This window comes from Pocillopora verrucosa, chromosome 7 (assembly GCF_036669915.1).
Source record: "Pocillopora verrucosa isolate sample1 chromosome 7, ASM3666991v2, whole genome shotgun sequence".
Lineage (NCBI taxonomy): Eukaryota > Metazoa > Cnidaria > Anthozoa > Scleractinia > Pocilloporidae > Pocillopora > Pocillopora verrucosa.
In genome coordinates, this window is record NC_089318.1 from 13,678,225 (window position 1) to 13,695,334 (window position 17,110).

A 17,110-nucleotide genomic window follows, 5' to 3' on the forward strand; every position below is an offset into this window, starting at 1 on the left:
GTATCATGTATTCTGTTTCTGTCTCCCTTCTCTTATTGGAGCTCTGCTTTATGATACAAAGGGCTGTCAGATCACAAGGTTAGTTTCAGTATGACTTACATCCAATTCATGTTTACCTTTGGTTCGTGTATTGGTTTTTTTTTTTTTTTAAGGAAGCGTTTAATTCAATAATAAGAATTCGTCATGAAGTCAGAAAATTAGCTTTATCCACCTATATTAACTGAAGAATCGTCGTTAAAATATTCAGTTATCAACGCACAGATAGTGCTTTGAAGAAGTATGACATTTTCGTGTACGAATGTGCATTAATTAAGTAAGAATTCTACAAAGCGAAACACGACGACTAAACTTCTGCCGATGAATTTGAACCCCCTTAGTCGTCTCCCTCCACTGACCATAGTTGTTCAGAGATTGCCGTCTTTCCGAAGATACCCGCCTTTAAAACAAGCCCTCAAAACAAGCAAAACAGAAATGAGATCATTTTCAATTTAAGAACAGTAGAGAATTTTTGCCGTGTTGACATACTCTCATAATAACACCCGAGACACTTTCGAGGGTTTGTATATCCCTTTTCTTGTAGAAATAAAATATACGAAGAAAAAAATTCAAGTCTAATACAATTGATAATGAATTGTCACCTACCAAGTTTTCCGAAATTCTTAATATATCATCATAAGCAATAACGTTACGTTTAATGTATTATTATTTCCATTTCAAAGACGTCTGCATCGCAGACCAGTGTCGTAATTTGGAGTTTGAGCCTGAGAAAGTATTTGAAGGGAAACGCCTTATAAACCACACAATTCGCACCGTAGAAATAACAGTTTCCAGGTTCTGTGAAAACTTGTGTTATATGGAGCCCGACTGTGTCAGCATTAATCTTTATACACGGGGAGAAGGAAATGGATATCATAAATGTGAACTGAACAATGCTACACATGAAGGACACGAAAAAAAGTTGATAGACCAAGAGATGTATTCTTATCACGCAGCTGAGGTAAACTTAACTTTCAATTTAAGAGTAAGAGTGGTTTATTTTGTATTTCTTTTTAAAACTCTGAGTCTCGTGTTCACCTTTAACTACGAACTTGAGTTTCTTTCCCTCTTTCAAGACATTAGCGGTAATACTGAGCCTGTGCTCTTCACCAGAATCTCCTCAAAGAGAAAGCATTTCAAAGTTATTGGAGAAATATAGAAATAGAAGAACAACTATGATAACAAGGATAACGATGACAATATTGATGATGGTAGCGGTGCGGTTGACTATTAGTTGTTGAAAATGATTATAATGATGATAATGATAATGACAATGACAACGGTTTGTTTTTTCTTTTAGAGCAATTGTGTTCAAAATCCTTGTCAGAACAATGCCACTTGTCAGAGCGGATTTACTAACAAAGGTTATCGGTGTCTTTGTACCGCTGGATTTGAGGGTCCATTTTGCGAAAGAGGTAAACACAACTTCAATGTTGATATCTTGAGGTCTTTAGTTTAACAACAACAAGGAAAAACTTTACCACGCTTTTTAATCGGGTCTCGAAGAATAAAAGAGCTTTTTTTATCCTCATGTAGCTTAAAGCTCTCTTACTAGTCTGTAAGAATCGAACAACAACAGACCTTTGTTGTGGTTTCTTCACCAACCTAACTCAATAGCGAATTTTTGGTTTTTTGGCATTTCTTTTCGTCATCTCCCTTCTCCTTATTAGGTCTTCACATCGCTTCTTCTGAGCTACACCGAAAGTGGGAAGAAACAATAGTAAAATTAATTAACCACAAAAACAAACAAAAAGATAATTAGCCACCTGTAGAACTTTTCGGGTTAAAAAAGAGGGAATATATGACTGTTTCGCAACTCATCAGTACTGCTTGTGACTTACAAGGACGCTGTTGATCGATTCATTTTGAATGTTTTTTTTTCACTTTGTACAAAGCAAAAATGACGTATAGTGATCACGAGAAAGCAAAAAATACGTTAACCACATTAAGAACAGCATGTGAAGGAGGCCTACCCAATTGTTGTTGTTTATACAGTCGTTGGTGCTTTTTATTTTTATTTTTTTGGGGGGGAAGGGGTATGATAATTTTGTTTTCATTTATTTGTTTATTTTTTTTTCTTTAGACATCAACGAATGTGTTCGTGAGCTGTACAAATGCAGTTCTGATGCGTTTTGCAACAATACCAAAGGGTCTTACAACTGTACATGTAAACCTGGATTCACTGGAAATGGAAGAGAATGTAAAGGTAAACGTTGGGGTCGAAATATAGAGGAAATCAGCTGGTTAAAAGTCTAAGTAAGAATTTTGACACATCGGCGATAGCACTACTCTTGTACTGAGCCTTGTAACCCTTATAAGTGTCTAAGTCCCTCTTCCGTCTAGTGTTTTAAAACGTTTGCAAATCCTGGTAAGGAGAAAGTATCGAATTCGGTTTTCGCATGAAATCACGATTTATGAAACGTTGTGTCTGTGTCTGCGTGATCTCCCTCGTCCTTTGGCTTCAGAAGACAACTCAGATCTCGGTGCTGATAATTCAAGATATCATACTCAACCTCACCTAGTAATTGCTTATTAGCTTAAAACTTTTATTCATCTCCTTTTTTTCTTTTTTTTGCAATTGGTAAGTGCCTCTGAACCACATTCATCGATGATTCTTAATCGTTTGAGAGTTCTCTTCGAGTAAAATCATAAAATACGAGATACAAGGTGGCATCTGTTGCAGCTTATACTGTTACTATTATCAGCCAGATTTGAAACTAAATGCCCAAAAAAAATAATTAATTGTTTTGCAAACACAACTAGTAATAAACTTGGATTAAAAACTGGATGAAAGTATCCATTTTTTATTAAGATAACAACGATCGATCCTCTCCCGACGCTGTTTCTTATCAATTAAGAAAATATATAAAACATACATGCCACCAAATAAAGTGAATGAAAACTAAGAATTCTTTCCAGCCAAAAAGCAGAGCTTGAAACAGGATAAAATTCTTCTGCCAATCAATCAGAGTGTAGTCAATATAGTTTCCCAATGATGGATTAAGATGGAGCTAAAACAAGTTTGCAGTTTCTTCTAATCAAAGGTATTTTTAAACTTCTTGCAGGAGCTTCCTCGTGTAGAGAAATTCATGACATGCAAGTAGATTTGATTTTCGATATTATATTCATAGTACATCAAATATCGCGCTTGCCCGCATAATAGTTGAAGCCCATCACGGCGGAGAAAGTCCTCCTTTACACCTTGATTCATTTCAGTAGAGTGCATAACTGTCATCACAGAAGAAGTGAAAAATATCCTTTGCCCTCGGACACCTGTTTGATTCCAGGACAAATAACCGAGCATTGTTGTTATGAAGGCTGGTGCTTATATTTCGCAGATATTGACGTCTGAAGGATCAACTTTTCCTTTGCTTATTTGTTGAATCATTATTATTATTATCGCTCTGTATCTTTCCCATTATCATCTTCATTGCCACCGTTGTAGCTATGATAGTTATTTTTATAAGCTCAAGTTTTATTTCTCCATCATTGTTCTCACTATTAATTGTATTTTTTTTTATTTTGATTCGAAAGATCCAACGTGAGTGGTGTGGTTACCCTTCTTGTTGACTCCCAACCATTGTCCGTTTTCTGTCACATGGGAAATTTTGGGTGTGGAGACGGAGGATGGACGCCAGTCATGAAGATTGCCGGCAATGAGGTGCATACTTTAGCTAACTAATTATCTCGTGTATAAACCCGCCCTCTTTCAAAACGTTGCAAGTTAAAAAAAGTGCATGTTACTTATGTATGCCATTTTTTTTTCATCGAGAAGGTAATACATGAAGTACAGACTTCGTTTAGGACTTATTGTGTGTAGTGACTGTTGAAAAAGGATGAAAAATAATTTATAAATATATGCTATCATATTTGTCTCAATTATATTATTAACAGCTAGATAAGAAATACACAGCATTACGATCATGATTCGGTTAAAAGCTGTTCGGAACAAAGAACATATCTTATCTGAGTTAAAGTTCCACACAAGTTAATTGATGTGTAGATATTACACTGATTTAAAGAGCTGTCATTACTCATCCCCTAAACAGCGGGAAGGGTGGGGGATAGGTAGAGAAGGATTCTTGGAGGACTGTAGAACATTTAGTGCCATTTTACTTGCCAACGATTTTATCGTGACACAACCACACTCAAATTTTTTTCTATATGCAAAGAGATCTGAATTTCGTTAAAGAATAGCAACGTCTATCATCCTTCATTCACTTCACAAATGATTATCATTTCAATGAGTCTTGATTGGCGTGCAAATGAAAACAAAGAAAAGCTCCTTATAACTAGATACATATGTCATGCAATGATCTACGGCGCCGGGTATTATTGGATATAATTGATGTTGGTAATTACGACACAATGTCGTAAATACCAAGGTCAATTCATCGGTAAAACAAATGAGTAATGGATCAATAAATGCAGATACACGACAGGACTTCGACAGAAAATATCCATTAATTCGGAGTTAATAAAAAAAAATTAATTGCTCATTTATATCAGACCACCTTCCATTATAAGGCGGATTACTGGATAAATTACCAAGGATACAATCTTCCCGGAGGAGAGACTGGGTTCGACGGACAAGAATCAAAGCTACCCACCTACTGGAACACATCCTTCTCCAGGATCTGTCTCGGTATGAAGACCCACCAACAGCTCAGGTTCATTGTCATCCACAAGCAGGCTGACTCTCTGTACTCACTGATCGCTGATGGCCAATACCGCGCCACCTCACTGGGTCGTGACGTGTGGAAAGGGTTGATTGGTTCGCAAGGCTCATTACAGTACAAATGCAACAAAGAAGGGTTCAATGTCGTTTGTAGTCACATTCAAGCTTCTAAATGCAGAATTGGTATTGTTGGCAACAACGAGAATGAGTGTGACTCGTGCGACTCAAGGATCGGACTTGGCACAGGAGGTCACCATGACGATTCAAACACGTGTGGTAACGAGGCCGCGGCTAATCCAGATAATGGAGACAAACACATCAAAGTCATGGGATACATCTTGGTCCAGTAAATATGACTAAAAAAATAATATTAAGTTAAATTGTTTCTATACAGATTTGCCTGTTTCAAGCGCAACCCCTCGGATAGGGACTTATATCTGCGCGTAACTTTAGTTTTACCCTGGATCAATCTCTGGCCATTCTTTCTATTAAGTCTAAAAAGGTAAATTTGAGAGTTTAAACATTCTTTCATGTAAAACGGCATATCAAATAGCATTTAAATAGTCTGATAACAGAGTTGTCCAACTCGCTTACTGTGTCGTAGAAAATATCATTAGCAGATAACTTTTTTTCTAATATTATCCCACAATTTCAGAAGGTGAAGAGGTGGAAGGGTCAAAATCTCTCCCCCCTGCGTTTTGACTCTAATTTGTGTCGTAAATATCCTTAAAAGGGTCAATTTGAAAAAGAACAGTTATGCTTTGTGGCCTAAATGAAAATTAAAACGATACTTTAATAAAGTAGACTAGTTTGTTCGTGTATTGTCTTTCGTTGCTTTCAGTGAGATGTAGATGCACAGTTCTGGACTTATCAATAACTACCTTGGACTTCCTGCTAAGATATAACAATCTTCCGTAACTAATATAATCTTATCTCTCCACCACATCGCCCGTTTTACATAGGTTCCCTCTTTTATACGCTCTTTCCACTCTACAACTTTATTTACCCTTTCGGATTCACATAGAAAACAGTGTGGAGAATATACATACTGATTTTAGGACGTAAAGGACTAACCTTGCAATAGATTGGCATACCACCCAACGGGATTTATTACTGATTTATTGATTCTTTTAAGAGAAATTACTCATTTGTGAGCATTTTCTTGCATAGCCGACAGTTTGCATGTGTTCAATTTGAGAGTCCTTTGCCTCTTTGGGTTATTATTCTTAGGTCTGACAGGCCCCTGTGATAACCTTGTTGTTGGTTTTTATTGCTCTAAAATAAAGAGCTTTCAAAATACTCTGGTTTGGTTTAAAAGACCTCAAGCAAAGGATACCGTGGACTTAAATCACACTTGATCTCACAGCCACTGATGATGCTCTCTATCTCCATGCAAGGCCATAAAGTAGTAATTTTCATGTAAACCTCATGAAGTTGCAGTATTAGTAAAAACCTGATCATAAAGGGCCAATAAGCTGGAAGTTTCTCATGACTGGCTTCTCACTGAAAACAAATTGACCCTAAAGCTGTCCTTTTTTTAGCAGCACACTGGTCACAAACTCTGACTGGGTGATCCCAGCCTCTATAAGTCACAGGTCTCCTACTTTCTGAGCAGTTACTGCAAACACCCATACCACAGGCTCGGCAGTGACGTTTGGTATCACTTCCCTTGAATTCAGTTTAGCAACAATTACAGGCTAAAATTTGACTGTTTGGTACCCAGTATCCTGGCCTTGCTATATCAGTGATGAACCCCTTAGGGTAAACAATGGCTGTTTTTAAAACACCCACAGCGGACTGAACAACCTCTATTACAATTCTGGCAGCTACTGGTCCAAAAGGGTTTTCAGAATACAGACTTTGGACGTCTTCAGGGTGCACAATTTCTTGAGGAGTTTCCTCTTCTAGAGCATCCGATAAATCACTGTTCAAAAGAGCACAAAATAGGTATTTAATATTGAGGAGAACTCACAATCAAGCTTAGCCCTTCACCTCACGATCTAAGTGTTAATTCTCCCCTTTAGCTGCGACAAATTTCTCTCTAAATTGATTACAAGAGTTTGGTGGCAGGTCAAGATAAAAACATCTGGCTGATAAGTTTGAGTACTCTCATTATCTACTTGCTTGATAATGTATGGATATCATAGAGCGAAGTTAAATGTTAATCACTTCTGGGAGTTAAAGTTCTGGATTAGTGTTTTACTGTTAATTTATTTCAAATGACAACCTTACTTTAAGTCACATGTGGGTTGAGGCTGAGCCTCCACAGTTGACGTTTTTCCAAAACAGCTCTCACACACTCTCACTTGTTACTCACCCCAGCCTCGTTCTGGTACAGGTTTCTTATTGGTTGAACATGCATCACAGCCCCACCTCCACAGGCGTGACAGTGGTGCTTAGTCTTCCCGTCGCTGAATATTTGACGGCATACCTGACAAGCCTAAAAGATAAGAAATAAGACAGAAGAAGAAGTTAGGACATTTTTTGACTAATTTGACTTTTAAATTTGTTTCAACCAAAATTTGATGAATAGAGAGGGTAAGTTTCTCATAAATGAAGCTGTGGCACTGCGTCAATGAAGAGGTATTACATGATAATTTGGTTTTATCGACTGAGTTAATAATGCAAATCGGCCACTGTAAAGGGTTTCCTTATTTTTATTTTATTCATATTTGTATTTTGTTTTTTTGTCTTTCTTTTTTTTTTCTTCATTTTGAGCCCTAAACTTCATCGTGTATGACTACAATGTAGAGGCAGTTCACTACAAACTGAGCCAAGTTTTTTTAAACTTACTGTTATTTCAGAATTTGCGATCAATTAATCTGGAGCCACTCTGTCTGTGATCCAGTTGGTCACTGCCTGACTGGAAGGAGTACCGAGATTGCTAACTGCGTCAGTTACATGGCTGAAATGATCCAAAAACCGTCTGGCCGCATGGCCTCCATCCAGCTTCGCAAAAACTTGCTGAATACAAAAAGTGTGTTACAATAAAAGATGCAAAAGACTATTTTCTTCTTGAAATGGCTGGAGCTTGTTGGTCAAAAACCTTTCATTTATTATACTTGTCCAGTTAAAACTCATAGAAAACTGAAATATATTGTTTTGTTTCAACTTCATTCTATAAAAGGGATAGCCCACACCTTCTATTGCTTTACTGCCCTAATAACCCTCTTGGGATGTTGTGAACACTAGAAAAGTTTATCAATCACTTGCCTCCGGTTTGTGATTTACTAATTTTTCATGTGTTCTCCCAACATACTGGATGGTTATTACGCTGATAAACCAATAGGAAGTGTGTTATATTACTCAAATACAAATTAAGAGTCTGTTTCTGTAAGCAATGTCATAGATTTTCATGAATTATTGGGAAAAAAGTGGCTGGATTTATCTTCAGTAGTCGAGCATTAAACCTCACCCCAGGCCATGCATGGCGAAGCTCAGTCCGGACCACAGTCTTAACTGGGTATTTATTTCCAAACCAGTTCTGACGGCTACGATAGATTACACCACATCCTGGGCACTCCAGAACATATCTGCCGATAACAGGTTTAGTGAATCTGAGATTACAGTGAAAACTAATTGAACCCTTTACACCCTAACATCAGCATGCATATTATTCATTTTGTTCTCTGCAAATTAAATAGTACTGGCATGGAGAATTTGTTTTAAGAGAGCTCCCTTATTGGGAGTCATTTTGTTTCTTTGCATGACCTTGAAGAATTAGCTGCTAGTTAGTCTTAGGGGTCAAAAGGTATGACTTGTAAATCTGCTGACTTAAGGAATTGAATGCTGGCGCATGTTTCCATAAAAACCAGACTAGTTTGGCTTCCTATAAATACAGAGTTTTATTTTTGTTGCTGAATGGAAGGTCTCAAGAAATCGACAAAAAGGTTTAACGATCACCTGTTGAGTACCTCAAACCCGCAAAAACAGTAGGATAAAGAAAACAGTTAGCTGTGTGGGTGCCATCATTTTGATAAGGGTCTTTGTTCTTGCAATGATTTTCAGCTGAAGTGTTCTCGCGAAACAACAATAAAAAATGAAAGAATCATCGAAAGTATGTTTGTCTCGTTGCATGAAAGTGTTGGTTCCTAGCAAGTGGGCCAGTCAAACATGATATTAAGCAGATGGTGACAATTTTTCTAGTCACACTATTCTTGAAGAAGTTTACAAAATGTAGTTTATTACTTCTTACTAGTAATCTACTGGAAGACAGACGAATAGATAGCGTCACCACTGACCATTTTTGCTTCTTTATTACATAGAAAAAGTAGATTCAAAGTCGTCGTGGGTCCGTTCAATGGTAGATTTAACGAAACATCAGTGATTCACTCAGCTGCACCTTGTGTAGTGCATGCTATGATTTGTTATTGAAAAGGTGCACGGTAACATGGAATCCATTTTTTTTAAAGCAGAGCAAGTTAGAGAGGAGATATGAACAGAATAAAGGATACTGAACGCGTCTAGAGAAATTTGCTAATGAATTCCAGCGTTTACAAGAGGTCTTGCATGTTTTCGATCTATTAATAGTTACGAATTCTAAATAAAATCATATTTTCCCATGTCAGTATAATGTCTCAAATAATAGACACAACTAAATTGTAGCAACTAGTGTTGCACAGCAAATAGAGCACTCTTATCCATGCGGTCCCTGAAGTTCACGCAGTTGTCTTGAGCACCTTACACGTCCTGACGAAACCTTTTTTAAAACTTAGAATGCCGCTATTTTTCTAAGAGTGATTACTAGTGTTTCCAAATTCCTAAATAATTACATAACCCGTCTGTGCTAAACTCAGATAAATTGTAAAATTACAATAGGATTCTGCTTCTAAACAACTGATATGATAAATGATGCGACCAGATTTCAGTTGGCTTGACTGAAAGAGCAATGTGGAGAAACTCATTAAACTCGCAATACTCCCCTAGGTTATTAAAGGGCAGAGACCCATCGCTAATTTCATATACATATACCAGGGATATACATCAACTGGAATTCGAAGAAACTAAGAGAATTTTACAAGACTTCCTTGCTCTTTAAAGCTTCACAACACTCGGGAATTTAAGTCAACATAATAAATTCTCAATGCAAGTCTCCAAAGAAAATCCTGCAGATACAATCCTGACTGTAAATCTCGAATTTGAATGTTGTATGAAAAGTTTGAATCTCAAATGTAAATATCAAATGCAAGTACACTTTGTGAATTGAATGTTAATCAAAATAACAGCTTCAAAGCATGGCTTAAATTTGTCTTTTGGTTCAATACTCGTTTAATTTTACTTAATTGGCACTAAAATTTGGCATTTTGCCCAGTGTTTTTAAATAGTAATGGTTATGCGATCAAAAAATCAGGTCTCGGTTGTTCGAAGGGCGACAAACAATATCCAACGGATTAATAATGCAAAAGTGTTTTTAAAGAATGGAAATAAGTAATTGTAATAATCCAGTGAAAGTACTGAGGGTGAACGATCTCATTGTAGATGATGTGAGCATTAGTGAAATACTAGCGGCCACCTATCATTCTGGCCATATCGTATGATCCTTTGTAAAATTACTGAGTTCTTGTACTCATTGTGTCATATGATCTTAAGTAAAGTTACTGACAACCAGCTGACGAGGCACAAAGTCTGATATTTTTTTCCAACTTTCTAGAAACTTTCGATAAGACAATGGAAACACTTGAAATGTGTAGACTCGAGTGTAGATCTGCTATGTCTCAATTTATTCCAAAACGATTACATCTTCAAGCGATTAGATATCTTGTATACAAGACCTATTTTTCATCTTCATACAATCAACTACACCGTTTGAATGTAAAGTAAATTTCAATCAGTTTGTGTAATCTTACATCAGTCACATTGTACAAACATTTCACCGGAAATCTTTATAGCAGTGAGTGTTGAGAAAAAGTATTTGTAAATCGCATTTCCATGCTCTTTCTTGGGGCCTCTGTTTTGAACCAAGTTTGTTTGCATTGTCTGCTGAGTGTTACTTTTCATCACCATTCTCGTCCCTGTTTCAAATTCGTTCAATCTTTTCTTATTCTCGTATTTTCTGAAAATAAGCTATACATTTTTCCATCATTGTCTTCATTCAATATTTGACCTGGATCAATATAAGACCTTATTAATCAGCAAGATTAATAAAGCAAAGAGAAAGCTAGAAAAGGAATTTGAAAAAAACTCATTTGAGAATTTTTTGCATCCAGCCATTTTTTTTTAACCAGTGTAACTTGGGGTGATGGCTCTCTACGCTAAACATTTAAATTTTTGTCCATTTCACGGTTATCATTTAATTTTTTCGGTTGCGCTAAAATATATTTACGATTAACTTTTTTTTTCACCACTAACGATTAAAATTTGTCGGTACTTTCGTTTAACTGCTAATTTGTTTTGCCGTTTTCATTTAAAGGTTAGCTTAATTGAGACCCTCTTAGAAGGAATTCTCTCAGCTTTCCCTAATGTACCTCAGATTAAAAGCTATTTAGAACCCATGTTCTAAACGGTCTTTCAAAGCATTTCGATTTCGTTTTTACCGAACATAGAGATGCTGGTCAATAAGCGGGGTGGGTAGGTTCATGCAAAAATTTAAGCTACGGCTTGTTGAAAGCCGTTTTCCTTGAAATTGCATCAATTTTTTTTGTGCTTTAGCACAGACGTTGAACATACATGTCCAATGTAGTTGAACAAATCAAGTCGGTGTCGATTGTATCAAAGATAGAGAAAAAGCGACTTAATTTGTGCCTGGTTTCATCATTACTTTGGGTGCATGCGCAACACGAGGAACAGTTTTCCTATGCTGATACTCCTCTGTAATGTTAATCATATATTCAAAGTTTAAAAATAAAAAAAAATGAAAAACAACCAATCACAGCAGAGCATCATGCTTTATAAGATCACGCATGACCAGTCGACCTCATCGCCTGAAGAAGACTAGCAGTATGCAGTCGAAACGTCGCGATCTACATCACACGTGACTACATCGTGAGACAAACGAAAAACTTAGCCTTTTTATTGTTATTCACCACAATGAATAACCACAACCTTTTCCACGAAATGTTCAAAGTTGTTTTAAGAGAATTGTTTACATTCATAACAAGCCGGCCAAAACACGATCAACAGAATATCAAATAGTTCGTCGCACGGGTGAGCGCAAATGCTGTAGGAATAAGATGTGGAAATTGACCCCAATCTTATATGCTGGAGTTCTCACTCCAAACGGATGACCACTATAGTTATATAAATGTAAACAATCCCGAGTTTCAAATACAATTCTTACGACTGTCTCTGTGAACAAAGTTTCGCTGGAGAATATTGCGAGAGAGGTAATTGATATGTATACTCCGAGTAAGTTGTTTTTGTAATCTATTTCTGTCAATATGTTGAATAAAGGTGCGAAATAAAACTACTGGGACGTGATTTTGTGCTTTCGGCTCCTCGAAGATGAATTAAACTGGCGGTCGCACTTTTTAATAACACCTGCGGTACTTTGCAATATTGACATCCAGTCGATCAGTACTATCTAAATGTGTGGCCTATACTTACTATATATTTTGATCAATATTCAAGACCTCAATGCACTAGATTTTTTTCAGTGCAGAAAAAGTTTTAAAAGCGCTACGGATGCTTTCAAAAGGCTTACTTTTCAGAGAACCGCCAGCGTTTGTTATTTTCTTCGAATATTTTGATTTCTGAAAGAAATGTTCAATCTTGCGAAGTGCAGTATTCGTTGAACTCTCTCGTCTGTCCGTAAATGTCAGTTGCTAGTATGCACAAAATAAAACAAAATTGACCTAGGAATTAGGATTTAAAAGTCCGTAGATGTCGTGACGGTGCGAAATGGATTACATAGAGTTGAATATAACATAAAAACATGTTGAGTCAAACCAAGTTTAATTGAATGAGAATCAGAAACAGAAAACTGAAAAACTGAAATTTCCATGGGTTTCAAGTGGTCACTAACTGGAATTTTCAGTGTGCTACTTTTGAAGTCGACAAACATCATTTTGAGCACCTTCTATGAAGAAACAAAAAATTAAACAGTATTTAATAAAACAACCTGAAACGCTTTGGTGTGAATGGAGTCTGAGAATTTAGATGCAAATGAGAAAGTGATTTAATAAACCAACAAGATTTCTTTTTTTCTTCTAAGTCGTAAAATCTTGCAAGGAACTGTATGAAGTCTACAGGTTGTTTTCTTTTTAAGAACGTTTCTGTTTCTTCAGCTCAAAATTTATCATATCATCGTGATTCTTTCTTTATCCAATTGATGTCATCTTCACCATTCGAGTGCCTCCCTCCCCCTCCCCCTCGTGTATGAATGACAATACTCAGCGTGGAAACCCAGTTTTAAAGACATATGCAACAAAAGTTGGTGCAATGTTGTTGAAAACAAGATTTGACTCCTTTCAACACATTCTAAATAAAAGTTTAGACGCATATTAGATGGTAAGGGAGCGAGAAAGAGAAGGCTGGCATTTTAGCGGCAGAGAAATATGTCCACATTAGAAAGCGCAAAAATCCGTTGATTTCTATACTGGGACTGGATTGATTTATTACATTAAAACGATCAATCCTTTTTTTTTTGATAGATCTGATGTCAGTAGACTTGTTACCCTCGGTCTGGACTCCAAACCAGTCTCCGTCCTCTGCCACATGGGGGATATTGGATGTGGAGCTTGAGGGTAGACACCAGTTATGAAGATTGACAGCAGAAAGGTACCTTTTATCACGTTCTGGTTTCTTTATTAATAACATACCTGAAAAAAAATTACGCGCCTCTGATTGGCTGAAAACGAATGCATTTTTCATGTAACACGAGTACAAAGTTATAACACAAGTGCAAATTACGAATAGCGCGCGAGCTTCCAAAATTTCGTCCGTCTTGACTTTCGGTGCTACATTTTTTCATGGAAATTATGAACAACTAACAGCATGATTTCATGTGCAGTTTAGTAATAATAAGTACGTTTAAATTTTTCAAAGACTACAAACCGCGCTCGCCCTTCAGGTTCATGCATTTTAGTTTTAAAAATTTACTCGTGCTTACACTAAATTGCACTCGAAATCATGTTGTTTCCGATACAGAACTTATTACTGAATACAGATAGCTCTGAGCTCGAAACATTAATGGGTCTAGCGAAGACAAAATTACAGACTAATATCTGTATTTTTATTTATTTTTTTTCTATTTATGAAAAAAAAAAAAAAAGATGCTGCTAACTTTTAGATAAACACAGGTTCAGATGACGATTCTAAAGACAGACACGACAATACCAGTTCATTTCTTTTCGTTACCATAAATCTTACATAACTAATTAAAAACACAATCATGATAATAATAATAATGATGATGTCAACTGACAATAGAAACAGACGTCATTTTAAAATGCGAAAAAATCTAAGGGATTACTGAATCTGTCTATGTGATGAGTATCACAGAAACAATGACGGAATTATCTTAATCTTCTTCAGACCACTTTTCGCTATTATGCACCTTACTGGAGTGATTATAAAGGATACAACCTTCCTGGAGGAGAGACTGGGTTCGACGGACAGGAATCAAAGGTACTCACCTACTGGAACACAGCCTTCCCCAAGATCTGTCTCGGCATGAAGATCGGACAACAGCTCAGGTTCATTGTCATCCACAAGCAAACTGACTCTCTGTTTTCACTGATCGCTGATGGGCAATACCGCGCCACCTTACTGGGTCGTGACAAGTGGAAAGAGTTGATTGGTTCGCAAGGATCATTACAGTACAACTGCGAAAAAGAAGGGTTTAATGTCGTTTGTAGTCGGAGTGGGCATTCTAAAGCCAGAATTGGTATTGTTAGCGAAAACAAGAATAGTTGTGGCTCGTGCGACTCAAGGATCGGATTTGGCACAGAAGGGTACCCTGACGCCTCAAACACGTGTGGTAACGAGGCCGTTATCAATTCAGATAATGGAGACAAACACCTAAAAGCCATGGGATACATCTTGGTAAAATAAATATGACTCAGTTTTCGCAAAATAAACCTAATGATAAGTCTAATTGTCGATTAGTTTTTGTCGATTAGTTTTATGTCCGTGTATAACCTCTGTGTTACCCTGGACCAATCTCTAGCGATTCTTTCTATTAACTCTATATAGGTAAATTTGAGATATCACGTTGAACATTCAATAATGTAAAACGGCATGTTAACAGGAAGGGAGGGGAGGGGAGGAGGGAAGGGGGTTTGGGACAGCTTTAGGGTCAATGTGTGTTATATTCAGCGAGAAGCCAGCCATGAGAAACTTCCAGCCTAGTGGCTCTTTATGATCAAGTTTTTATTCATAAAAGTTTTTATTAGTGCTGCAACCTAATGAGGTTTACACGAAAACATCAACGGCTGCGAAACAAAGCCAGATTTCATCGAGGGCTTTCTAATTAAAAGAAATAAAAACCAACGACAAGGTTATCACGGGGGCCTATCAGACTAAAGGATAATAATCCAAAGCAGCAATGGACTCTCAAATTGAACACATTAAAACTGCCGATATGCAGGAAAATGCTCACCACCAAGTCTTGATTAGTTTTAAGCTACTGCATTTGATTGATATTGAGAGGGTGTCTAGAGTTTTATAGAACAGTCTTAGGTGAAGCAATTCTTGTTTAATTTGGATGCTAAAAGATCTTTCATTATCCTCTTCACCTTTGCTCTCTAAAGAAAAATCAAATGAGTAATTTTTCTTCAAAGAAATAATAAATCCATAAACCAAAAGGTCATGAGAGTTGAGAAAATTATCAAACTTATGATAAGGCAAACTTCAATTTAATAACACCTTCTCCGAACTAACATTGAAAGAAATGTATGGCGGATGGTAAGGAGAACTTACACTGCGATCCAGGGAGTAAAAGGGGTATATGGGACCTACAGAAGTAGGTTCTTAGAACGTTTTGAAAATGCTATGCCTAAATGTGGGAAAGGCTTTCTGCCAATATTACTGTATAGTTATTATACTTTTAAGAAATAATACTACAGGTGTAGTATTAGAAGGCGCTCGTCATGGCTACCGATCACGGTTTGTACCGCTCTGGCTTTTCTCTGATTTTTACCTTTTTATTAGGTCAGGCGGGCCTTGATAACCACAAGTTTTACCACAATGGATACTACCAAGCTAAAGCATTTGTTCGTGTGCAGCCATGGTTTGTTTTTAGCTGTACATAGAGGTTATGCCATCGCAGTTGTTGGGCTTTCGTCCGCCATCTTGGTTCACCAAGTGCATGTTATCAACTGGTCTGGGTTCGATTCTTGGGAAGACGTCTTCTTTACTTTTGTAATGGGACTACTTCCTTCAACCCTTCTGTTATTAGAATATTAATTGGTGGTGACATACATCCACAGCCCGGACCAAACTTGACAGCGCTTCGTGGCTCTCCGACCGCAAGGACTGTGGCTTCCAAAATTTACCTCCCAAGGGATGCTCACTGAAACATCAAAATTGCTCATCTTAATGTGCGTTCCTTGAAGTTCAGAGAAAATTTCATTCTGATTAAAGATACTATTCAATCGAATGGATTCGATATTTTTACCATATCAGAAACGTGGCTGGATTCCTCGGTTCCCAACGCCTTTGTTTACACACCAGGATATACAATATTAAGAAAAGGTCGTGGTCCTCACAAAGCGGGTGGTGGACTTTGCGTTTATTAGAGAGATACTTTGAAAGTGGTGCTAGCACTCTCGTGAATTTCCTTGACAACCTTACTCGGGTTTTTATCGACTCTCTTTTTAGTGGCCGGGATATTTTTATCATTGGTGATCAAGTGGAGGTGTACAGTATCCTGTTTCTTGATGTCCTCAGCGAACACGCTCCTATCAAGAGAATAAATGAAAGCGAAACCAAACCCGTTTGTCACGCCAGAAATCATGCAGCTGATGAAAACACGCGATAACTGGTACATGAGTGCGATGAAACAAACGATAAGCTGCACTGGAAAGCATATAAATTTTTTTGGCGGAAAGTTAAACGGGAAATCTGCTTGGCTGAAAGGAGCTATGTGAAAACGCAGATTATGGAAAGCAAAGGTAACATAAGCTCCATAGGGAAGGTAATTAATAGATGTTTGCCGAAAAAATCTTGCAGCGTACCAGTTTAATGATAGACATGAGAATGTGGCCAACGGCTGTAATAAGGATTTTTACATCGGTTGGATGTTTATAGGTCTTAAAGCCAACCAGTTGGCCAAAAGACCAAACTTGGACTTTGGATCCAAACGTCTATGCAACCTCTAACGCTCCTGTGCAGAGTGAGCAGTTTGAATTCCAGCCTGTAACAGAGAAAGATGTGGCGAACGTTATCCTAAATTTGCCTTCTAACAAAGCACCCGGCTTTAGCAAAATTCCAACAAGAATATTTAAGGATAGTTTACCG

The 17,110-nt window shown here is 37.2% G+C and overlaps 3 protein-coding genes across 3 annotated transcripts; 2 read left to right on the top strand and 1 right to left on the bottom strand.

Moving 5' to 3' along the window:
- LOC136282379 (uncharacterized) lies at positions 1–5,304 on the top strand. The gene is made up of 7 exons (XM_066169958.1): positions 1–78; positions 720–997; positions 1,337–1,451; positions 2,120–2,242; positions 3,105–3,137; positions 3,570–3,697; positions 4,546–5,304. The coding sequence occupies exons 1-7, from the start codon at positions 6–8 to the stop codon at positions 5,062–5,064; spliced, it is 1,269 nt and encodes a 422-aa protein (XP_066026055.1). The 5' UTR covers positions 1–5; the 3' UTR covers positions 5,065–5,304.
- Positions 5,305–6,394: 1,090 nt separating this feature from the next.
- LOC131778570 (zinc finger FYVE domain-containing protein 1-like) lies at positions 6,395–10,717 on the bottom strand. The gene is made up of 5 exons (XM_066170180.1): positions 10,581–10,717; positions 8,130–8,247; positions 7,616–7,678; positions 7,021–7,154; positions 6,395–6,638 (listed from the first exon to the last, which is right to left on the bottom strand). Exons 1-5 carry the CDS (start codon positions 10,715–10,717, stop codon positions 6,395–6,397), a joined length of 696 nt encoding a protein of 231 aa, XP_066026277.1.
- Positions 10,718–13,408: 2,691 nt separating this feature from the next.
- On the top strand, positions 13,409–14,704 carry LOC131778569 (uncharacterized skeletal organic matrix protein 5-like). Its single transcript, XM_059094994.2, has 2 exons — positions 13,409–13,429; positions 14,186–14,704. The coding sequence occupies exons 1-2, from the start codon at positions 13,409–13,411 to the stop codon at positions 14,702–14,704; spliced, it is 540 nt and encodes a 179-aa protein (XP_058950977.2).
- The last annotated feature ends 2,406 nt before the right edge of the window (positions 14,705–17,110 follow it).

Coding starts and splice junctions, on each gene's coding strand:
- LOC131778570 (XM_066170180.1), bottom strand. CDS start 10,717: ATGGTGATGAAAAGTAACACTCAGCAGACAATGCAAACAAACTTGGTT. Junction 7,679..8,129: donor TTCGCCATGCATGGCCTGGG/GTGAGGTTTAAT, acceptor TTTTGTATTCAG/CAAGTTTTTGCGAAGCTGGA. Junction 7,155..7,615: donor TTTTGGATCATTTCAGCCAT/GTAACTGACGCA, acceptor CTTATCTTTTAG/GCTTGTCAGGTATGCCGTCA.
- LOC131778569 (XM_059094994.2), top strand. CDS start 13,409: ATGAAGATTGACAGCAGAAAG. Junction 13,430..14,185: donor TGAAGATTGACAGCAGAAAG/GTACCTTTTATC, acceptor AATCTTCTTCAG/ACCACTTTTCGCTATTATGC.
- LOC136282379 (XM_066169958.1), top strand. CDS start 6: ATGTATTCTGTTTCTGTCTCCCTTCTCTTATTGGAGCTCTGCTTTATG. Junction 2,243..3,104: donor AAATGGAAGAGAATGTAAAG/GTAAACGTTGGG, acceptor TTCTTGCAGGAG/CTTCCTCGTGTAGAGAAATT. Junction 3,698..4,545: donor TGAAGATTGCCGGCAATGAG/GTGCATACTTTA, acceptor CATTTATATCAG/ACCACCTTCCATTATAAGGC.